The 23,044-nt window shown below is 45.9% G+C and overlaps 1 protein-coding gene across 1 annotated transcript in view; it reads left to right on the plus strand.

Moving 5' to 3' along the window:
• The window catches only part of SPTB (spectrin beta, erythrocytic), a 131,657-nt gene that overhangs the window by 35,589 nt on the left and 73,024 nt on the right, over positions 1-23,044 (plus strand). The window contains exons 3-7 of the mRNA XM_077262431.1: positions 6,762-6,913; positions 7,974-8,147; positions 8,300-8,388; positions 21,637-21,717; positions 22,280-22,395. Of these exons, the coding sequence (XP_077118546.1) occupies positions 6,762-6,913; positions 7,974-8,147; positions 8,300-8,388; positions 21,637-21,717; positions 22,280-22,395 (612 nt within the window). The remainder of the gene's footprint in view (positions 1-6,761; positions 6,914-7,973; positions 8,148-8,299; positions 8,389-21,636; positions 21,718-22,279; positions 22,396-23,044) is intronic.

A 23,044-nucleotide genomic window follows, 5' to 3' on the forward strand; every position in this document is an offset into this window, starting at 1 on the left:
TCCTGGGGTTGTCACGGTGGCTAGACCCGGTCCGTGACCCTGCTAAGGGGCGTCCAATGAAAGGTGTGATGGTGGTGCATGGTGCAGGTCGCGATGAATAACGAGGACACAGGGTTGCAGTCTCTTTACCTCTTTACCGAAGGCTTCAGGGTCCGCAATCCAGAGCACTGCTAACAGGGCTGGCTGAGACCGGCTGGTCCGAAGGCACATCCAGAGTTCCCTTTGCAGGTGGAAATCAGTGCCTACCTTCTAGCGCCTGTGTGTTGTAGTACCTCCCTGCTGAGCACCACAGGATAGTCCTCACAACTGTTGTGTTTGTTTCTGATGTTCTTTCTCACAACTCTCGTTTCTGTTCTGATGTTCTTCTCCGTCCCCCAGATGATATGGCTAGGACGCACCCGTATGATGGGTAGGCCTGGAGTTCTTCCGGGACCCTAGAGTCGCCCCTCTCCCACAATTGCCTCCTATGTCTGCTTAGGTGATTTAGGTGAGACAGCCAACCTAAAGTCAACTGCCCTGCCGCTGTTTGAAGTAATGCTTGGAGCCCAATACTTCCTCGGCGTTTCGGCCACCGGCTACGCTCCTCAGTAGGATGTTGCCACGATTTTAAGGCACAACTCCTACTGGTTCTATTCTCCTTTGTGCTGTGATCTCGTTTCTCACTTCTCCACAATAAACCTCGTTTCTTATCCTTTCTTAAGATACATCCACAATCAGGTGCAGGCGCGGTTCCGTAACGATCTGTCCTTTTCGCTAGGCCTCTGTCAGGATCCCACCCCTGACAGGGACCCCCCTGAATCTTCCCCTGCAACACCCTCTGCCACAGGATGTTGCCTGGATCAAACCCAGTCAGCTTCTCTCTAACTTCCTATCCAACCCCCCAGTTTTACCAGATTGTGAGGAGTGGCCTAATACATAGAACCCTTTGCTCCCCCTGGAGGCCAGAGTGTGAAGTGTAATGTGTGACTGTGATACCTGGTCAGGTGAAATCCTTTAGTGCCATCAGACGTACCATCACTCCCCTTAGTGGCGGAGCGTCAGTACTGCAACGACCAGGACTCTGGGGCGCTGTACTCCCCCCGGCTAAATCCAGTACTCCCGGACTGGGAAGAAGAACAACAATACATGTTAGTAAAAGACATACAAAATTTTGGAATGCAATGAACAAGTAAATTTAACAGTGCTTCCCTTTATGGGAGGTGAGGACACTTGAACGTTACCATCAGAAACATATTTACATTTTTAAATAACACTTATTAAATGACTAACTATAAATAACCATCTTTACCTAGCCGGGTATTCTATCTACTAAGTGCAAATTCTGGAACAATAATTTAACTTTTCCTTAAGGGCGTATAGGCTGAACCCACTAGAGGTTTACTATAAAACTCTAGAATATAAATTAACTTTATCTTTATTTTTCTTTTCTAAATACAATATTTTCTCTTTACTCCCTGATTTTGGAACATGCAGGACCGCCTGGCTACTCGTCCGGGCCTACTGCCTCTTTTCTTTTTGCAAGCTTTATTCACAGTATAAGATCAGTCAACCATCTCTCTATGGTTTCCAGGAGGACTCACTAACCCCTACGGGTTCTCTTTCATTGAAATTCGGCTTTCAACTCTTTCCTGTCCTCAACCTCTAGTAACATCATTAAACATTTTCTATTATAACTACACACTATCTATTATCATTCAACATTCTTAAAGTAACATTATACTTAAGTGCAACATATGAACATTCCATTTAAGAGGGACTCAAGTCTCTTTGAGGTAGTGCAGACTCTCTTTCTGCAAGTCCATTTAAAGGAAAGAACTTCTGCGCTGTATTCAAGAACAGTCTCTTCAAAAAGCTCTCCTTTTTGTAAAACCAGTAGGGGGCACCTTTTAAGAAGGTGCAAACTATTTACAACACAGTTTGTGAACCATTCACCGTCCATGATTCAGCAGTCTTTAAAACAGAGATGAACAAAAGCAAAAACAATAGGGATCCCAGGTAAACAAAGGGATTCCCTTAAGGACAACCCTGGTCGGGTATTAGCAGCAAAAAGCAGGGAAACAAACAGTTAACTATTTACAGTTTTAAAGCGTTGGAGTCTATTCTGGTAACTGCTGCGGTCTCACCTCACATACCACTCCTCTTAGCCGAGGACGGGTGGAACTCAAGGTCACACGTTGGGTCGAGACCACCGGAGGATCCATAACGCAGGCGGCAGTCGGTTCCTCAACAATGGGTCTGGTTTCCTGGGCCTCAGGGGCGGTCTGAAGAGCTGCACACCGCTGGACATCCTGAGCCCTCCAAACAGTCCCCCGCTGCCACCGGGTGTAGACTACGGCATCTCCAGGCTGCAGGTCGCGGTCCGCATCAATCTCCCCATAGCAGGGTTCCACCTCGCTCCGGGCTCCCTGATCTCCTGGATAACTCCCCTTCCTTCCTGGGAGTTGAAGGTCACCACAACACCCCACTTCGGCGGAGGATCATTCACTTCGCCCCTCAGATCAATCAGCCGCAGGCCGGGCCTCTCTCTCTTTCTCCTTCCTCCATGCGACCACCAGGCGCCGCCGGTGCTCCATCCATGGCAGGAGTCTCAGGTCCTGCTCCCGCGGCTCACGACCCGGTGATAGGGTCCGTGGGTCCCCTGCGGTCGGGACGGGTGAAGAGGGGAACGCAGGGGACAGGCGGATCTCCGCAGAGTGGAACAGCCAGGAACTCACACGTGCGTGGGCTTCTCGGCAGCGCACCAGCTGCCAGGCTTCGGCTGCAGCTGCCCATTCGTCCGGCGACTGGCTGCTGGGTCTTCCTCTCGCGGTCAGCTCTGCGACGGTCAATGCCCGCTGCAGCGGTGGATCCGGGCTCACTTCTGGCAATGCAGGCTTATGCCGGGTCGGGTTGTCCCCACGTGGCTGCTTGGAGGTCGCCATGTCTGTCCCCTCTTTGGGATTTCCTTCCCACGCTCTTTTTCGGGGGCGGCCCCGTCTCCATGGTCTCCACCCTCCATAGAGAATGAGGAGGCGGACCCCAGCCGCTGACGGACACGTCCTCAGGATACAGCAATACTTAGACTGGGCGGCCATTATCTTTCGCGCTCTTCAGCTTGCGTACGCCCACTTCCATGCCCTTCTTCTCCTGCGCTCCTCCTAGCGCTGTAATGGCGGCGGTTTTGGCGGGAATCGGCAATGCACAGTCTTTGCAATAAGTCACAGTTCAAGCACAATTCTGACACAGTTCCAAGGCACACATGACCTGATTCTTCAGGCTTAAGTAGATCCTGTTCGTGACGCCAAGTTGGAGCGCCCCCAGACGCAGGGCCGCGGGGTACTCGATACCGGGTCTCTCTGTCTCGGTCCTGGGGTTGTCACGGTGGCTAGACCCGGTCCGTGACCCTGCTAAGGGGCGTCCAATGAAAGGTGTGATGGTGGTGCGTGGTGCAGGTCGCGATGAATAACGAGGACACAGGGTTGCAGTCTCTTTACCTCTTTACCGAAGGCTTCAGGGTCTGCAATCCAGAGCACTGCTAACAGGGCTGGCTGAGACCGGCCGGTCCGAAGGCACATCCAGAGTTCCCTTTGCAGGTGGAAATCAGTGCCTACCTTCTAGCGCCTGTGTTGTAGTACCTCCCTGCTGAGCACCACGGGATAGTCCTCACAACTGTTGTGTCTGTTTCTGATGTTCTTTCTCACAACTCTCGTTTCTGTTCTGATGTTCTTCTCCGTCCCCCAGATGATATGGCTAGGACGCACCCGTATGATGGGTAGGCCTGGAGTTCTTCCGGGACCCTAGAGTCGCCCCTCTCCCACAATTGCCTCCTATGTCTGCTTAGGTGATTTAGGTGAGACAGCCAACCTTAAGTCAACTGCCCTGCCGCTGTTTGAAGTAATGCTTGGAGCCCAATACTTCCTCGGCATTCCGGCCACCGGCTACACGCCTCAGTAGGATGTTGCCACGATCTTAAGGCACGACTCCTACTGGTTCTATTCTCCTTTGTGCTGTGATCTCGTTTCTCACTTCTCCACAATAAACCTAGTTTCTTATCCTTTCTTAAGATACCGCCGCAATCAGGTGCAGGCGCGGTTCCGTAACGATCTGTCCTTTTCGCTAGGCTTCTGTCAGGATCCCACCCCTGACAAGGATCCCCCTGAATCTTCCCCTGCAACACCCTCTGCCACAGGATGTTGCCTGGATCGAACCCAGTCAGCTTCTCTCTAACTTCCTATCCAACCCCCAGTTTTACCAGATTGTGAGGAGTGGCCTAATACATAGAACCCTTTGCTCCCCCTGGAGGCCAGAGTGTGAAGTGTAATGTGTGACTGTGATACCTGGTCAGGTGAACTCCTTTAGTGCCATCAGATGTACCATCACTCCCCTTAGTGGCGGAGCGTCAGTACTGCAACGACCAGGACTCTGGGGCGCTGCATTTCCACCACCAAATTTAACTTTTCTCGGTGTATTTTGGATCCATACGGGCTCCAGTAGGTCTCCTACAGTATTTGCGGCGGCTGTGGTGTAATTCTACTGAAGATTCATCAGAGAAATCCACCTTCTACCACTTTTCCTGCGTCCATCTGTTTAGCAGGCTGTGGAACTTTGCTAATGCCACACGTTTTTTTATTTGCCTTTTGTTTAGTGCTGGCTTCTGGGCACTGAATTGACCATGGAGGCCATTTGGAGACAGAATCCTACAAACTGTTTTAGTTGACACAGGGACTTGAGGTGACCAAGCCTGTTGTAGCTCTGCTGCAGTGGAAGAGGGGCTTGCTTTGGATTTTCTAACCAACAAATGTTCCTCCTGAGCAGTTGTCTTGTGGGGTCAGCCGGACCTGGGCTTGTCAAACACATCTCCAGTCTCTTCAAATCTTTTTTTAATTCTTTGTACTTGACGCTGAGACACATTAAAGGTTCCAGCCACCTCTGAAGTGGATCTGGTCTTCAGCCTCTTGATAATCCAGGCTTTGGTCACAGGGTGGATTTTTGTCATGTTGTCAGAGCTCAAGTTGCAGTTCAAGTGAAGGTCTGGGGTACTGGGTTTCTTTTTATACACACACTAATTAACCGATCATTTACTTAGCACAGGTGAGGATGTAAACTAGGATTGGGTGCATTATATGACCAGGCGACAAAACTTTTGTCTTGCCAAAATCTGACCATTCTGTGTCCATTAACTGATCAATATTTCTGCATTGATGCCAATTTATTTTCTTAACCTGAACCACATTTCGGAGGGTTTCAGCTTTCAAAATAGTAATTTATACAGCCAATGGATGAATTTAACATCAGGTTATAAGCTTTTATTTACATAACATGGATAAGCGACATAAATTCTGTCAGGGAGTGGTGTACAGTTTCCTAGGTTTATAATAGAAATGTATCCTTAAAAATCGGATGTTCTGTGTGAGATCCATTTTTTTTCTTTACACACCCATAGACTGGAATAGGTGAGTTTCATCCGACCCTCGGAAGAAAGTAGTGAATGCTGTGACTTTTTTCTCAGGACAGTTGAACTGAGAGAAAATTTGTTCATCTGAAAAGCCCTATTGAATAACATTGGTCAGGGTGCTGTCCGGTCACAAATCAGACCCTGCACATCCGATTTATATGCTTGTTTGCATAATCCCTTAAATACCAGACTTAGAGCGCCTTCAAAAATCCACCACAGTGCCAAAAACTGTTTTCTACCTGTAGAGATGAGAAGCGAATATGTAACTCCACTCCTCTATATGTAATGGAGAAACCCCACTGATGTGGATTCTTTCACCATTGTAAGGCAGTGACCTGTGTCACAGGTAGGGGGTCACTGTATATTCTCCCCAAGATGCGCATGGAGGCGTATTGAGGCCATCTGGGTGCATTGCAGTCACAGGCGTAGCTGTGATTGCAATTGTGAGGCAGTGACCGATGTCACAGGTAAGGGTGGCTGTATGTTCTCCCCAGGATGTCCATGGAGGCGTATGGAGGCCATGAGAGTGCATTGCAGTCACAGGCATTGCTGTGATTGCAATGTAGACTAAAAATAAGTATAAGTCTTAGACATGCTAGTTGTTCAAGGCAGATTTAGGGAAAACCTGCTCTGGGTTTTTGTGTTTTGAAACAGACTGCAGATGGTAGTAGTGCAGTCCGATTCATTCCTGCCCGGGTTTTCCATGTGGCCCAAGGCCACAGGGTGCTAGTTAAAAACCTTTCAGTATAGGGTTTGGGTGTGTTAGGGCCAGAGTCAGTTTGGTGTTTGGAGGAGTACAGAGCAGTCGGTTCTGCAGAGCTTCACACTGTGTGAGGCAACACGGGCCTGCTGAGCCAAACAGCCAGGGGAGCTGAGACGCCGGGCACCCACAGCATACACAGAGGTGCAGTCGCCCACGGTAACTGGTCTCGGAGGTGGACTGTTTTGTGCCCGGCGGTGAACTGGAGGTAGACTGTCCTGTGCCCAAAGGAGGACTGGCATGTTTAGTGACTGTAAACTGGAGGATATGGTTCCTGGCTGCGATATCGGAGGATATCGTGTACTGTGTAAAGCTGTGAGTAGAACATTAACACGGTGGTGCAGTTGCCCACAGCAACCGGTCTCAAGAGGAGTACTGGCGTGTTTAGTGACTGTATTCCAGAAGATATGTGCCCGGCTGTGATTCGGAGGATATCGTATGCTGTGTTTATATGAGTTGAACATTAAAGAGACTTTTGTTTTGAACTTTGCTGGGCACGACCTCATCACTGCATAATTGTGCTACCGAGGCACTACACCATATAAACATTTTACACCTTTATTTCAGATGAACGTGAAGCCGTGCAGAAGAAGACGTTTACTAAATGGGTGAATTCGCATCTGGCGTTTGTGAGCTGCCGTATATCTGATCTCTATTTGGACCTAAGAGATGGGAGAATGCTGATAAAACTGCTGGAGGTGCTCTCAGGAGAAAGGCTGGTAAGTCTCCCAGGCTGGAGCAGTGGGTAGGCTGAGGATCTGGTCTTTTGTAGGGAATCAATACTGATGTGAATGACCGTATAACCGTCGTGCTAAACTTCAGGGGGTTTGCAGATTTGGTGCGGATCTTTCTGCAAAGTATGTGCAATAAAAACCGCAACGTTACATGCTAATTTGGTTGCAGATTTGGAGCAGATTAAATCTTTTCAAGTGCACTAAGTGAAATCGGCATTGAATCCACCCCCCCAAAAAAAAAAAATTGCAACGCAAATCAATTTATGAGCAGATCTTGATACCATTTGTGTAGATGAGATATAACACTGCAGAATATTTGAAAATCTGCACCAAATATGCAATGTGTGTACTTAGTCTGAAACTACTGCATTGCAAGAGCTTGTCCCACTCCTGGTCTGGAGCTTCCACCTTTAAAACCTTAAATATTTTGTCTCAAGAAACTCAAACTCATCCGTTGGCGAAAGTAGTGACTAACAAATTGCAAAGAACTTTGCTAACCCAAAATGACTCCAAAGTTTCATCCACTAGTTGCATCCCTTTTGTCTAATTTGCTGCCTGTTGTCAAGTGTAATCTGTCTCAGACACCAGAGAAATCGAGATGGATTACAATTAATGCAGCCAAGTCTTTGTCTTTCTGCTGTCAAGCTACACTCAGGCAAGACAGATTGGCAGGCTTTCAGTTTTAGGTAAGTCATTGGACAATGCATGTAAAGGGAGAGAAAGTTAGTTCCAACACCTATCGTTCAGGCATAAACCTATGAAGAGAAGCTACCTACTCATTAAGAGTGGACAGCAAGTTGTACAACATGAGAATCACTACAGATAGGTCATCCCTATCGAGAGCACACTATCACACTGATAGTCGTACGTATGTTTAGTCAGTGTCCAGGTCATGTAAAGTTGAGGGATAGATTAAATCTTCAGTCCTCTGCAGTTTATCAGATTTCATAACATTAAAGGGAAACCTTTACATATTTCTTAATTGTAAAATTAAACTGTGAGCCCTTTTACATCACTGAACTTTTATCCTCCTTTTTTTCCCCAGCCAAGAAGGACTAAAGGAAGGATGAGAATCCACTGCTTAGAAAATGTAGACAAATCCCTTCATTTTCTCAGAGAACAGAAAGTTCATCTGGAAAATATCGGCCCCCATGACATTGTCAATGGTAATCACAGATTAATACTGGGACTCATCTGGACCATTATATTACGTTTCCAGGTACGTGTGATTTTACTACAACTCTGCTGATTACCATCGCACATATCCCCCATACTATATTACCATTGTCTGCCTGTGTCTCTCATCATGATGAGACATGACACCAACATTTCTGGCCGCCAAAAAACAATATTTGGGTTCTATCATCGTAGATGCAAGACATTATTGTGGAGACGAAAGGCAGCGAGACGCGTTCTGCTAAGGATGCTTTACTTCTGTGGTGCCAGATGAAAACAGCAGGGTGAGTATGAATTGGGGGGCATGTGATAAAAAAAGGGGGAGTCTTCAATGGTTGATACCTAGCGCTATAGGTATAGTGGGGTGAATTAGACAAGTGATGTAAAGCAAATTATCACCAGGATAAGTGATAAGTTACTGATTACAGGGGGTACGACCAAGAATGGGACACTGGATTCTACAGTTTGGTTAGAGCAATGATCAAGAATGTGCCACAGCTGTCCATTTATTAACTATTGTAATGATGAAGTTAGCCAAGCGCCTTACTCAGGGCCTGCCAACAGCTATGGCCTTTCTGTCAAGGGGTCCCATAAGGGTTTGCAGTCCCATACCCTGAATAGGACTGACGACCATCACTCTATTGTAACAAGGGACTCCTTAATCCTTTTTCTTGGGATGAATTGAGGTCTTTCAAGTTAGACCACCAACAATTAGCAGCTTATCATCTACCTACTGGTTACGTGATGGGTAGGGTTGAGCGAAACGGGTCGATCATTTTCAAAAGTCGCCGACTTTTGGCTAAGTCGGCGTCTCATGAAACCCGATCCGACCCCTGTGCTTGTCGGCCATGCGGTACGCGACTTTCGCTCCAAAGTCGCGTTTCAATGACGTGAAAAGCGCCATTTCTCAGCCAATGAAGGTGAACGCAGAGTGTGGGCAGCGTGATGACATAGATCCTGGTCCCCACCATCTTAGAGAAGGGCATTGCAGTGATTGGCTTGCTGTCTGCGGCGTCACAGGGGCTATAAAGGGGCGTTCCCGCCGACCGCCATCTTACTGCTGCTGATCTGAGCTTAGGGACAGGTTGCTGCCGCTTCGTCAGAAGCAGGGAGAGCGTTAGGCAGGGTCCACTAACCACCAAACCGCTTGTGCTGCAGCGATTTCCACTGTCCAACACCACCTTCGGTGTGCAGGGACTGTGGAAGCAATTTTTTTTCTTTTTTTCCCCTCAGCGCTGTAGCTCATTGGGCTGCCCTAGAAGGCTCCGTGATAGCTGTATTGCTGTGTGTACGCCACTGTGGAAACCAACTGCTTTTTTCAAAGCACATATCCTCTTGTTCCTTCCTTTCTGCACAGCTATCTTTTTTGTTTGTCCACACTTTTTATTTAATTTGTGCATCAGTCCACTCCTATTGCTGCCTGCCATACCTGGCTTACATTACTGCAGGGAGATAGTAATTGTAGGACAGTTTTTTTTTTTGTTTTGTTTTTTTTTGTGGGAGATTAAGATTGGCATTTCTGCTACAGTGCCATCCCTGGGTGTGCCATCTCTCACTGAGTGGGCCATAGAAAGCCTATTTATTTTTTCCGTGATTTGTGTTCTAAAATCTACCTCAACACAAAAACACTACATCAATCAGTGGGAGAAAAATATTGGCCTCAGTCAGGGCTTGTGTGCCACTGCTGTGTGTGCTATCTCTCATTCAGTGGGCTATAGCAAGCCTATTTTTTTTTTTTTTTTTTTAATATTATTTGGTTTCTAAAGTCTCCCTGAAAAAAAAAAAAAAACCTAAAAAAACAGTGGGAGAGTAATATTGCCCTTTCAGCTTGTGTGCCAGTCTTGACTCCTGGGTGTGCCACCTCTCTCCCTCTCATTCAGTGGGCCATAGAAAGCCTATTTATTTTTTTTTTTAAATATTATTGGGTTTCTAAAGTCTCCCTTAAAAAACAAAAAATACATAAAAAAACAGTGGGAGAGTAATATTGCCCTTTCAGCTTGTGTGCCAGTCTTGACTCCTGGGTGTGCCACCTCTCTCCCTTTCATTCAGTGGGCCATAGAAAGCCTATTTATTTTTTCCGTGATTTGTGTTCTAAATTCTACCTCAACACAAAAACACTACATCAATCAGTGGGAGAAAAATATTGGCCTCAGTCAGGGCTTGTGTGCCACTGCTGTGTGTGCTATCTCTCATTCAGTGGGCTATAGCAAGCCTATTTTTTTTTTTTTTTTTTTAATATTATTTGGTTTCTAAAGTCTCCCTGAAAAAAAAAACAAAACCTAAAAAAACAGTGGGAGAGTAATATTGCCCTTTCAGCTTGTGTGCCAGTCTTGACTCCTGGGTGTGCCACCTCTCTCCCTCTCATTCAGTGGGCCATAGAAAGCCTATTTATTTTTTTTTTTAAATATTATTGGGTTTCTAAAGTCTCCCTTAAAAAACAAAAAATACATAAAAAAACAGTGGGAGAGTAATATTGCCCTTTCAGCTTGTGTGCCAGTCTTGACTCCTGGGTGTGCCACCTCTCTCTCTCATTCAGTGGGCCATAGAAAGGCTATTTTTTTTTTGGTTTTTTAAATATTATTTGGTTTCTAAAGTCTCCCTGAAAAAAAAAAAAAAAAACATACAAAAAACAGTGGGAGAGTAATATTGCCCTTTCAGCTTGTGTGCCAGTCTTGACTCCTGGGTGTGCCACCTCTCTCCCTTTCATTCAGTGGGCCATAGAAAGCCTATTTATTTTTTTTTTTTAAATATTATTGGGTTTCTAAAGTCTCCCTTAAAAAACAAAAAATACATAAAAAAACAGTGGGAGAGTAATATTGCCCTTTCAGCTTGTGTGCCAGTCTTGACTCCTGGGTGTGCCACCTCTCTCTCTCATTCAGTGGGCCATAGAAAGGCTATTTATTTTTTTGGTTTTTTTTAATATTATTTGGTTTCTAAAGTCTCCCTGAAAAAAAAAAAAAACATACAAAAAACAGTGGGAGAGTAATATTGCCCTTTCAGCTTGTGTGCCAGTCTTGACTCCTGGGTGTGCCACCTCTCTCTCTCATTCAGTGGGCCATAGAAAGGCTATTTATTTTTTTGGTTTTTTTAATATTATTTGGTTTCTAAAGTCTCCCTGAAAAAAAAAAAAACCTAAAAAAACAGTGGGAGAGTAATATTGCCCTTTCAGCTTGTGTGCCAGTCTTGACTCCTGGGTGTGCCACCTCTCTCCCTCTCATTCAGTGGGCCATAGAAAGCCTATTTATTTTTTTTTTTAAATATTATTGGGTTTCTAAAGTCTCCCTTAAAAAACAAAAAATACATAAAAAAACAGTGGGAGAGTAATATTGCCCTTTCAGCTTGTGTGCCAGTCTTGACTCCTGGGTGTGCCACCTCTCTCCCTTTCATTCAGTGGGCCATAGAAAGCCTATTTATTTTTTTTTTTAAATATTATTGGGTTTCTAAAGTCTCCCTTAAAAAACAAAAAATACATAAAAAAACAGTGGGAGAGTAATATTGCCCTTTCAGCTTGTGTGCCAGTCTTGACTCCTGGGTGTGCCACCTCTCTCTCTCATTCAGTGGGCCATAGAAAGGCTATTTTTTTTTTTTAAATATTATTGGGTTTCTAAAGTCTCCCTTAAAAAACAAAAAATACATTAAAAAACAGTGGGAGAGTAATATTGCCCTTTCAGCTTGTGTGCCAGTCTTGACTCCTGGGTGTGCCACCTCTCTCCCTTTCATTCAGTGGGCCATAGAAAGCCTATTTATTTTTTTTTTAAAATATTATTGGGTTTCTAAAGTCTCCCTTAAAAAACAAAAAATACATAAAAAAACAGTGGGAGAGTAATATTGCCCTTTCAGCTTGTGTGCCAGTCTTGACTCCTGGGTGTGCCACCTCTCTCTCTCATTCAGTGGGCCATAGAAAGGCTATTTTTGTTTTGGTTTTTTTAATATTATTTGGTTTCTAAAGTCTCCCTGAAAAAAAAAAAAAAACATACAAAAAACAGTGGGAGAGTAATATTGCCCTTTCAGCTTGTGTGCCAGTCTTGACTCCTGGGTGTGCCACCTCTCTCCCTTTCATTCAGTGGGCCATAGAAAGCCTATTTATTTTTTTTTTAAAATATTATTGGGTTTCTAAAGTCTCCCTTAAAAAACAAAAGATACATAAAAAAACAGTGGGAGAGTAATATTGCCCTTTCAGCTTGTGTGCCAGTCTTGACTCCTGGGTGTGCCACCTCTCTCCCTTTCATTCAGTGGGCCATAGAAAGCCTATTTATTTTTTTTTTTAAATATTATTGGGTTTCTAAAGTCTCCCTTAAAAAACAAAAGATACATAAAAAAACAGTGGGAGAGTAATATTGCCCTTTCAGCTTGTGTGCCAGTCTTGACTCCTGGGTGTGCCACCTCTCTCCCTTTCATTCAGTGGGCCATAGAAAGCCTATTTATTTTTTCCGTGATTTGTGTTCTAAATTCTACCTCAACACAAAAACACTACATCAATCAGTGGGAGAAAAATATTGGCCTCAGTCAGGGCTTGTGTGCCACTGCTGTGTGTGCTATCTCTCATTCAGTGGGCTATAGAAAGCCTATTTATTTATTTATTTTTTTTCTTATTATTTGGTTTCTAAAGTCTCCCTGAAAAAAAAAAATACATAAATTAGGTGGGAGATTAATATTGACATTAGTGCTTGAGTGACAGTCCTGCGTGTGTGTCATCTCTGTGATTTTGTGCCACAGAAAACAGAGTGTGTAACATTGTGCCTGATTTTCCTTGTGGTCTCACCAACCTGTTAAGGGATATTGAAATCATACTGAAGTTATAGCTCACCGTGTAAGTTGTCTGAAAGCAACAAATAAAGTTACTTTGGTTAAGATTTTAAAACAATGAGGAAGTCTGGTGCAAGAGGTCGTCGTGGGCGTTCATTGTCAGCTGGTAATGATGGTAGTGGTAGTGGAGCATCAGGTGGTCGTGGGGATAAAAATATTCCACCTAAGTCTGGAGCTGTGGAGCCAGTTTCGTCGTCAGGCTACACAAGGCCTCGAACGCTCTCTTTTCTGGGAGTAGGAAAACCGCTTTTAAAGGCGGAGCAGCAACAGCAAGTTTTGGCTTACATTGCAGACTCAGCCTCTAGCTCTTTTGCCTCCTCTTCCGAAACTGGTAAATGTAAAAGCAGCGCGTCGCTTGTGGATGTTCACGGTCAGGGACAAGTCGCTTCCTTGTCCTCCTCAGCAAAAACTACAACAAGAGAGAAGGATGCAGCAGGCGACACAACGGGTCACTCCATGGAGCTCTTTACACATACCGTCCCTGGCTTAGAAAGTGAAACATTTAACAGGCCATGCCCATTACAAGTATATTCTGACATGGAGTGCACTGATGCACAGCCACAGCCAGAGTACTATGCTGCTCCTTTGACTCAGACCACCACATTGCCCTCTCAGGGTACAGATCCACAATCAGACCCTGATGAGACTATGTTGCCCCGCCACGAACGCTATACCACCGACCGACACCGTGACACAGACGAAGTTGCACACGAGCTCGAAGAGGAGGTAATAGATGACCCAGTTATTGACCCCGATTGGCAGCCATTGGGGGAACAGGGTGCAGGCGGCAGTAGTTCAGAAGCGGAGGTGGAGGAGGGGCCGCAGCAGGCATCAACATCGCAACAGGTTCCATCTGCCGGGCCCGTATCTGGCCCAAAACGCGTGTCAAAGCCAAAACCTGTTGGAGCACAGCGTTGCCATCCGGTTAAAGCTCAGTCTGCAATCCCTGAAAAGGGATCCGAGTCTAGGAAGAGTGCAGTCTGGCATTTTTTTAAACAACATCCAACTGATCAGCGCAAAGTCATCTGTCAAAAATGTTCAACTAGCTTAAGCAGAGGTCAGAATCTGAAAAGTCTAAATACTAGTTGCATGCATAGACACTTAACCACCATGCATTTTCAAGCCTGGACTAACTACCAAACGTCCCTCAAGGTTGTAGCACCCTCGGCCAATGAAGCTAGTCAGCAACGCAACATCCCTTCCGTCACTGTAAGGCCACCATTTTCCGCACCACCGGCAGTATCTGTGCAGGTTTCTTTGCCAGCCAAAAGCAGTCAGGGTCAGGGAATCACCAGTTTTGTAGGAGGAAATATTGCATCTAGGGCACCGGCGGAAACAATACCGTCTCCAACCGTCTCTCAGTCTGCCATGTACACCGGCACACCCGAAAGTTCCACGATCTCCAGCTCTCCAGTCCAGCTCACCCTACATGAGACTCTGGTTAGAAAAAGGAAGTACTTATCCTCGCATCCGCGTACACAGGGTTTTAACGCCCACATAGCTAGACTAATCTCGTTAGAGATGATGCCCTACCGGTTAGTTGAAAGCGAAGCTTTCAAAGCCCTGATGGAGTACGCTGAACCACGATACGAGCTACCCAGTCGACACTTTTTTTCCAGAAAAGCCATCCCAGCCCTGCACCAGCATGTTAAACAGCGCATCGTCCATGCACTCAGGCAATCTGTGAGTACAAAGGTGCACCTGACTACAGATGCATGGACCAGTAGGCATGGCCAGGGACGTTATGTGTCCATCACGGCACACTGGGTGAATGTGGTGGATGCAGGGTCCACAGGCGACATCAATTTAGGGACAGTTGTGCCTAGCCCACGGTCTAGGAAACAGTTGGCTGTAGGCGTTCGCACCCCCTCCTCCTCCTCCTCCTCGTCCTCCTGCAGAAGCTACAGCTCTTCCACAGAACGCAGTCTGCCAACCACTCCATCGGCAGATGACACTGTTGCACACCAGTTGTCCCATTATGGGCCAGCTACTGCCAAGCGTCAGCAGGCTGTATTGGCTATGAAGTGCTTGGGCGACAACAGACACACCGCGGAAGTTCTGTCCGAGTTCTTGCAACAAGAAACACAGTCGTGGCTGGGCACAGTAGATCTTGAGGCAGGCAAGGTAGTGAGTGATAACGGAAGGAATTTCATGGCTGCCATCTCCCTTTCCCAACTGAAACACATTCCTTGCCTGGCTCACACCTTAAACCTGGTGGTGCAGTGCTTATTGAAAACTTATCCTGGGTTCTCCGACCTGCTCCTCAAAGTGCGTGCACTTTGCTCACATATCCGACGTTCGCCTGTACACGCCAGCCGTATGCAGACCTATCAGCGGTCTTTGAACCTTCCCCAGCATCGCCTAATCATAGACGTTGCAACAAGGTGGAACTCAACACTGCACATGCTTCAGAGACTGTGCGAACAGAGGCGTGCTGTTATTTATTTGTGGGAGGATACACGGGCAGGCAGTAGGATGGCAGACATGGAGTTGTCAGGTGTGCAGTGGTCTAAGATACAAGACATGTGTCAAGTCCTTCAGTGTTTTGAGGAATGCACACGGCTGGTTAGTGCAGACAACGCCGTAATAAGCATGAGCATCCCCCTAATGCGTCTGCTGATGCAAAGTTTGACGCACATAAAGGAGCAGGCGTCTGCACCAGAGGAAGAGGAAAGCCTTGATGACAGTCAGCCATTGTCTGGTCAGGGCAGTGTACAGGACGAGGTAGCGGGCGAAGAGGAGGTGGAGGACGAGGAGGATGATGGGGATGAGTATATTTTTAATGCCGAACCTTTCCCGGGGGCACAGGAAATTGGTTGCGTGTCACGGCCGGGTTCTGGTTTTTTGAGGGACACAAGTGACGTAGATTTGCCTGCAACTGCCCCTCAACCAATCACAACCGGAGATTTGACAACTGGAACTTTGGCCCACATGGCGGATTATGCCTTACGTATCCTAAAAAGGGACACACGCATTACGAAAATGCTGAACGATGACGATTACTGGTTGGCCTGCCTCCTTGATCCACGCTATAAAGGCAAATTGCAAAATATTATGCCACATGAGAACTTGGAACTAATATTAGCAACCAAACAATCAACTCTTGTTGACCGTTTGCTTCAGGCATTCCCAGCACACAGCGCACGTGATCATTCTCACACGAGCTCCAGGGGGCAGCAGACTAGGAGTGTTAGGGGTGCACACATCAGAAGTGGCGTTGGACAGAGGGGTTTTCTGACCAGGTTGTGGAGTGATTTTGCTATGACCGCAGACAGGACAGGTACTGCTGCATCAATTGAAAGTGACAGGAGACAACATTTGTCCAGTATGGTTACTAACTATTTTTCATCCCTTATCGATGTTCTCCCTCAACCGTCATTCCCATTTGATTACTGGGCCTCCAAATTAGACACCTGGCCAGAATTGGCAGAATATGCATTGCAGGAGCTTGCTTGCCCGGCAGCAAGTGTCCTATCAGAAAGAGTATTCAGTGCTGCAGGTTCAATATTAACCGAAAAAAGGACTCGTCTGGCTACCCAAAATGTTGACGATCTAACATTCATTAAAATGAACCACAACTGGATTTCGAAATCTTTTGCCCCACCTTGCCCGGCCGACACCTAGCTTTCCTATGAAAAGCTCTTGCCTGTGAATTACTTTTCTAATGTCTAATTTGCTGCAGCTGATTGTACAGCATACGACATGTTTACACCTCCCTAAATGGCAAAACTCCCCACACGGGGCCGTGGTATCGCGACTTGGCGCAAGCACCCGTGAGACTGCTGTTTGTCTGAAGAGGTGGGTGTGCTCGCTTTTGGTTGACGGCATTGCTACTGGGTCCCTCATAGTACAATGTAGTGTCTCTGGCGGTGGTGGTGCGCACCCAACGTCAGACACACCGTTGTAACATGAGGGGCCCTGGGGCGGTCCCGCCGGCCTCAAGAGAGTTCCCCCCTACCCCAGCTCAAAATGTGCTCTACCACGTCCAAAATTATGTCGCACAGCTCCACCAATCTTTAGTCTATTCGCTGACATCATTCAATGTCTGGCACTGACAATACAAATTTGTAGACATCTATGATGCAACTTAAAGTAGTCTGTGTCTGTGTCCTATATTGGCACCATTAAATAGTTACTGCCAAATTACTATGTCAGAAACTCAGTAGATGAGCCCACCCCTGTACCTAAGTATGCCACCTTTTTTTTTGTTGTGGTTGTTTTGCGAGACATTAACATCTATTTATATTTTGGGAGTACTGGGACAGACACTCCTTGCACTACTCCTCCACTCACCACCAAGCTGCCTGTGTATCCATGTAACCGCTGTAAAGCTGCCATGAGCCTATTGTTTGTTATTTTAGGCCTTTGAAGCCTGTCTGCGGTCCCTCCTTCCACTAGTCCTCTACTGACCAGACCACTGCTGCCCGTGTACCCCTGGAACCAATTATAAAGTGCCTACAGCCAGCCCATTTTCTTATGTTAGGCCTTTGAAGCCTGTCTGCGGTCCCTACTTTAAATACTCCTCCACTGACCACCAAGCTGCCTGCCCGTGTATCCATGTAACCGCTGTAAAACTGCCATGAGCCTATTGTTTGTTATGTTAGGCCTTTGATAGCCTGTCTGCGGTCCCTACTTTAAATACTCCTCCACTCACCACCAAGCTGCCTGCCCGTGTATCCATGTAACCGCTGTAAAACTGCCATAAGCCTATTGTTTGTTATTTTAGGCCTTTGATAGCCTGTCTGCGGTCCCTACTTTAAATACTCCTCCACTGACCAGACCACTGCTGCCCGTGTACCCCTGGAACCAATTATTAAGTGCCTACAGCCAGCCCATTTTCTTATGTTAGGCCTTTGAAGCCTGTCTGCGGTCCCTACTTTAAATACTCCTCCACTGACCACCAAGCTGCCTGCCCGTGTATCCATGTAACCGCTGTAAAACTGCCATAAGCCTATTGTTTGTTATTTTAGGCCTTTGATAGCCTGTCTGCGGTCCCTACTTTAAATACTCCTCCACTGACCAGACCACTGCTGCCCGTGTACCCCTGGAACCAATTATAAAGTGCCTACAGCCAGCCCATTTTCTTATGTTAGGCCTTTGAAGCCTGTCTGCGGTCCCTACTTTAAATACTCCTCCACTGACCACCAAGCTGCCTGCCCGTGTATCCATGTAACCGCTGTAAAACTGCCATGAGCCTATTGTTTGTTATTTTAGGCCTTTGAAGCCTGTCTGCGGTCCCTCCTTCCACTCGTCCTCCACTGACCAGACCACTGCTGCCCGTGTACCCCTGGAACCAATTATTAAGTGCCTACAGCCAGCCCATTTTCTTATGTTAGGCCTTTGAAGCCTGTCTGCGGTCCCTACTTTAAATACTCCTCCACTGACCAGACCACTGCTGCCCGTGTACCCCTGGAACCAATTATAAAGTGCCTACAGCCAGCCCATTTTCTTATGTTAGGCCTTTGAAGCCTGTCTGCGGTCCCTACTTTAAATACTCCTCCACTGACCACCAAGCTGCCTGCCCGTGTATCCATGTAACCGCTGTAAAACTGCCATGAGCCTATTGTTTGTTATGTTAGGCCTTTGATAGCCTGTCTGCGGTCCCTACTTTAAATACTCCTCCACTGACCACCAAGCTGCCTGCCCGTGTATCCATGTAACCACTGTAAAACTGCCATGAGCCTATTGTTTGTTATTTTAGGCCTTTGATAGCCTGTCTGCGGTCCCTACTTTAAATACTCCTCCACTCACCACCACCAAGTTGCCTGCCCGTGTATCCATGTAACCGCTGTGAAACTGCCATGAGCCTATTGTTTGTTATGTTAGGCCTTTGATAGCCTGTCTGCGGTCCCTACTTTAAATACTCCTCCACTCACCACCACCAAGTTGCCTGCCCGTGTATCCATGTAACCGCTGTAAAGCTGCCATGAGCCTATTGTTTGTTATTTTAGGCCTTTGATAGCCTGTCTGCGGTCCCTACTTTAAATACTCCTCCACTGACCAGACCACTGCTGCCCGTGTACCCCTGGAACCAATTATAAAGTGCCTACAGCCAGCCCATTTTCTTATGTTAGGCCTTTGAAGCCTGTCTGCGGTCCCTACTTTAAATACTCCTCCACTCACCACCAAGCTGCCTGCCCGTCTATCCATGTAACCGCTGTAAAACTGCAATGAGCCTATTGTTTGTTATTTTAGGCCTTTGATAGCCTGTCTGCGGCCCCTACTTGCAATACTCCTCCACTGACCACAATGCTGCCTGGAGTGCCTGCCTGTGTATCCATGTAACCGATGTAAAACTGCCATGACTGCCTACTGTTTGTTATTTTAGGCCTTTGATAGCCTGTCTGCAGCCCCTACTTGCAATACTCCTCCACTGACCACACCAATGCTGCCCGTGTACCCCTGGAACCTATTTAAAAGTTCATAGAGCCTAGTTATATATTTTATTTACTATTAATAAGGCCATGATGGACTACGCTGTACCACGCTACAAGCTAACCAGTCGACACTTCTTTTGCGAGAAAAGCCATCCCAACCCTCCACCAGCATGTAGAAGACCGCATTGTCCATGCACTCTGGCAATCTGTGAGAACAAAGGTGCACCTGATAACAGACGCATGGACCTGTAGGCATGGCCACGGAAGATTACGTGTCCATTACGGCGCAATGGGTTAATGTGGTGGATGCATGGTCCACAGGGGACAGCCTACTAAGTCTGTCTGCAGTCCCTAATTCAAATTGTCCTCCACTGTCTAAATCGGAGCTTCCACCTTCTGGCTTTCGGCCTATAGTATCAGAAATTAAACTGCATTTGGCCTTCAACTTTGGTTAGGGCCTACTAACGGCTTCTGCCCCTCCCTGGTGTTGCCCTCAACTAAATAAAGCTGAGCTTCAACCTTCTGCTCCAAATTACCATTTTGAAAAATGCAATAGGCTTTTCCGGCCTACTAAAGGTGTCTGTCTGTGTGCCCCTGCCTGGTGTTGTCCTCAACTAAATAAAGCTGAGCTTCAACCTTCTGCTCCAAATTACCATTTTGAAAAATGCAATAGGCTTTTCCGGCCTACTAAAGGTGTCTGTCTGTGTGCCCCTGCCTGGTGTTGTCCTCAACTAAATAAAGCTGAGCTTCAACCTTCCGGCTCTCATTAAGTGGTTTTAAAAAAAAAAATGGTGGTTAGGGCCTACTAACGGCTTCTGCCCCTCCCTGGTGTTGCCCTCAACTAAATAAAGCTGAGCTTCAACCTTCTGCTCCAAATTACCATTTTAAAAAATGCAATAGGCTTTTCCGGCCTACTAAAGGTGTCTGCCCCTCCCTGGTGTTGTCCTCAACTGAACAAAGCTGAGCTTCCACATTCTGGCTTTCGCCCTATACTATCAGATATTAAACTGCATTTGGCCTACTAGTGTGGTTAGGCCCTTGAAACAGTGTCTGCTGCTCTTGGGTTTGCTACTCCACTGAACAAAGCAATGCCGCCTGTTTAGTCCTGTTACCAATTTTGAACTGCATGTAGCCTACTTTATTCTTTGGCCCTATATCTGTTTCCTCCTCATCCTGCCCATTGCCCAGCCACTGCTAAATGAGTCTGCTGGTACATTGACCTAGACCACTACATTCCCCTTGTACTCTACACAGCCAGAATCTGTCCCTGCTGAAAGTAAGGTTCCCCTTCCCGCATGTTATACCACCTTACACAGGGACAAAGAGGAAGGTGCAGATGAAAGTGCAGGTTCCTTCATCAGGTGGGGGGGCATACTCGTTGGCGACGTCACTGGCACAGGGCCCCTCAGAGTACGCAAAAGTGTCGCTGCTGGTGGGAGGCGCCCCCGCCATGCAAACACACCGCCGTACTTTGAGGGGCCCTGTGCCAGTGGCAATGCGAACGAGTGGGCCCCCCCCTGCTTGCTCAGGATCACAGCACTTGCAACTTTTAAATACTTACCTTTCCCTGCAACACCGCCGTGACGTAGTCCGCATTTCCTGGGCCCACGAAAAACTTGAGCCAGCCCTACTCCCCCCACAACTTTCCCCCAATTCCCTATGCCCAACTATTATTATACAGTTAATTAAGATTGGCAAGCTTCAGAAACAAGAATGGATGTTTTTGGCATTAAAATGGGCACTGTAGGTGTTTTCCTGGCCTCCACTCACTGCCGACTATGCTTCCCCATTGACTTGCATTGGGTTTCGTGTTTCGGTCGATCCCCGACTTTTAGCGATAATCGGCCGACTGCACTCGACTCGACTCTGGACAAAATCGGGTTTCCCAAAACCCTACTCGATCTTAAAAAAATGAAAGTCGCTCAACCCTAGTGATGGGTTTTTATGGTAAGCTAATTCGTGTAAAGGATGTAAACCCCACGTGAGAGTGTATTGGGCACTACTGAAGTTCCTGCTGTGCCCAGTGATTGGATGTAAAAGTCATATCGCTGTGTCGAAAACTCTTGTAGGCCAGGATATAGAGACCGTCGGGGGACCAGATAAGCGACCAGCATGGGAGCAGCAGGGAGCCCATACTTTTAGAATTACTCTGTTATTTTATACCATTCTAAACTTTTCATAAAAATATCAGGACTCTGAAAACTAACTATGAATTTTTTTCTGTTTCCAAAATTTTGAGATTTTTAGAATGTTAACTCAGTGTTTGGTCTACTTCCCACGAGGTTTTCTAAAGACAGAATTGTTTAACTGGTTAATGAATGTTAATAATGATAAATCTGATTATTGTAGATATCCAAATGTCAATATCACCAACTTCACATCCAGCTGGAAGGACGGATTGGCTTTCAATGCCCTCATCCACAAGCATAGGTAAGATAATGGATTTGATGGGAATGCCCTTCTTATGTTGTAGAGCTCACAGGACCATATCTTTCGGGTGGAAGAACGCAAGGCACCATGAAGACAACCCCTTCTCTACAGATAGCTGCTCCATGTGCCGCACATGAAAATTACAGGATGACTGACCATGTAATTTATTAATGGACTGGTCTGACAATGGTTTGCTGCTCTTTTTGTGTGGTTCTGGCTCATAGAGGGGAATCCCGAACCCCATTTTATTGCATCTGTTATAAGGCAACTATTATCAACAAGCAAGTCAAGGATTATCAGGGTCTCTCAATTACAGGATATGTTCTTGAATATATGTTGCCTATCCTTAGAGGAATATGAAGTCCTTGTTATTTGGAACTTGTCTCTCTTGGACATATATGTATATGCTATAAAAAGTGGTATGCAATGTATATGTCAAGATTTTCCATGTTTTCATAGTTCCCTAGGTTATTAAAGACGACAAGACAGGTTCAGGGAGTAGCAGCTCAGCGTCTTCCTTGCGATGTGTAATACACTAACCACGATAATGTTTCACTTACAGGCCTGATCTGATCAACTTTGAAAAACTCAAGAAATCAAACCCTAAACATAACTTGGAAAATGCATTTAACGTGGCCGACCGACAGCTGGGCATAACACAACTTCTAGATCCGGAGGGTAAGTTACACTTCAGTTCTGCCTATTCTTTTTGTGGGAAGGAATAGGAATCCACAAGGTTATATAATGTATGATATATATATATATATATATATATATATATATATATATATATATATATATATATATATATATATATATATATATATATATTATTTTGCTCTAATTTAATATTTAGTCCATTGTTTAGACTGTGTCACAATTTCATACATTGATAATTCCGACAATTTGGAGGAAAACGCAGGGTTTAAAGGTTATAGGGGCAAGAAATTTGCAACTATACTGTAGAGACTAAGGATGCATGTTATAGTAATAATATATATTTATTTTTGCATGAAATAATACTGATATTTTATTTCTTTTTTTAATGCTATCAGCAGGAGTGACTTTACTCTGTTGCCTAAACTTTGGTGTCCGCGTGTATTCAATACCCAAACGTGTAAAGAATCTTTTTTTTTACAGATGTGACTTAAAAAGTGCAGAAACATTGGGATTTTGCACAAATGTGTTTTTTTTGCATGCAATTTTTTCAGGCTTCCCAAGTCTATAGGGAAAGAAAAGCACCAAAAACCATAGGGTTCAAAAACATCTTTAGACGCACGGTGGGCATGAGATTTTAGTAAATCACATCCACTTTGTTTGAACTGTT

This window comes from Ranitomeya variabilis, chromosome 1, assembly GCF_051348905.1.
Source record: "Ranitomeya variabilis isolate aRanVar5 chromosome 1, aRanVar5.hap1, whole genome shotgun sequence".
NCBI lineage: Eukaryota > Metazoa > Chordata > Amphibia > Anura > Dendrobatidae > Ranitomeya > Ranitomeya variabilis.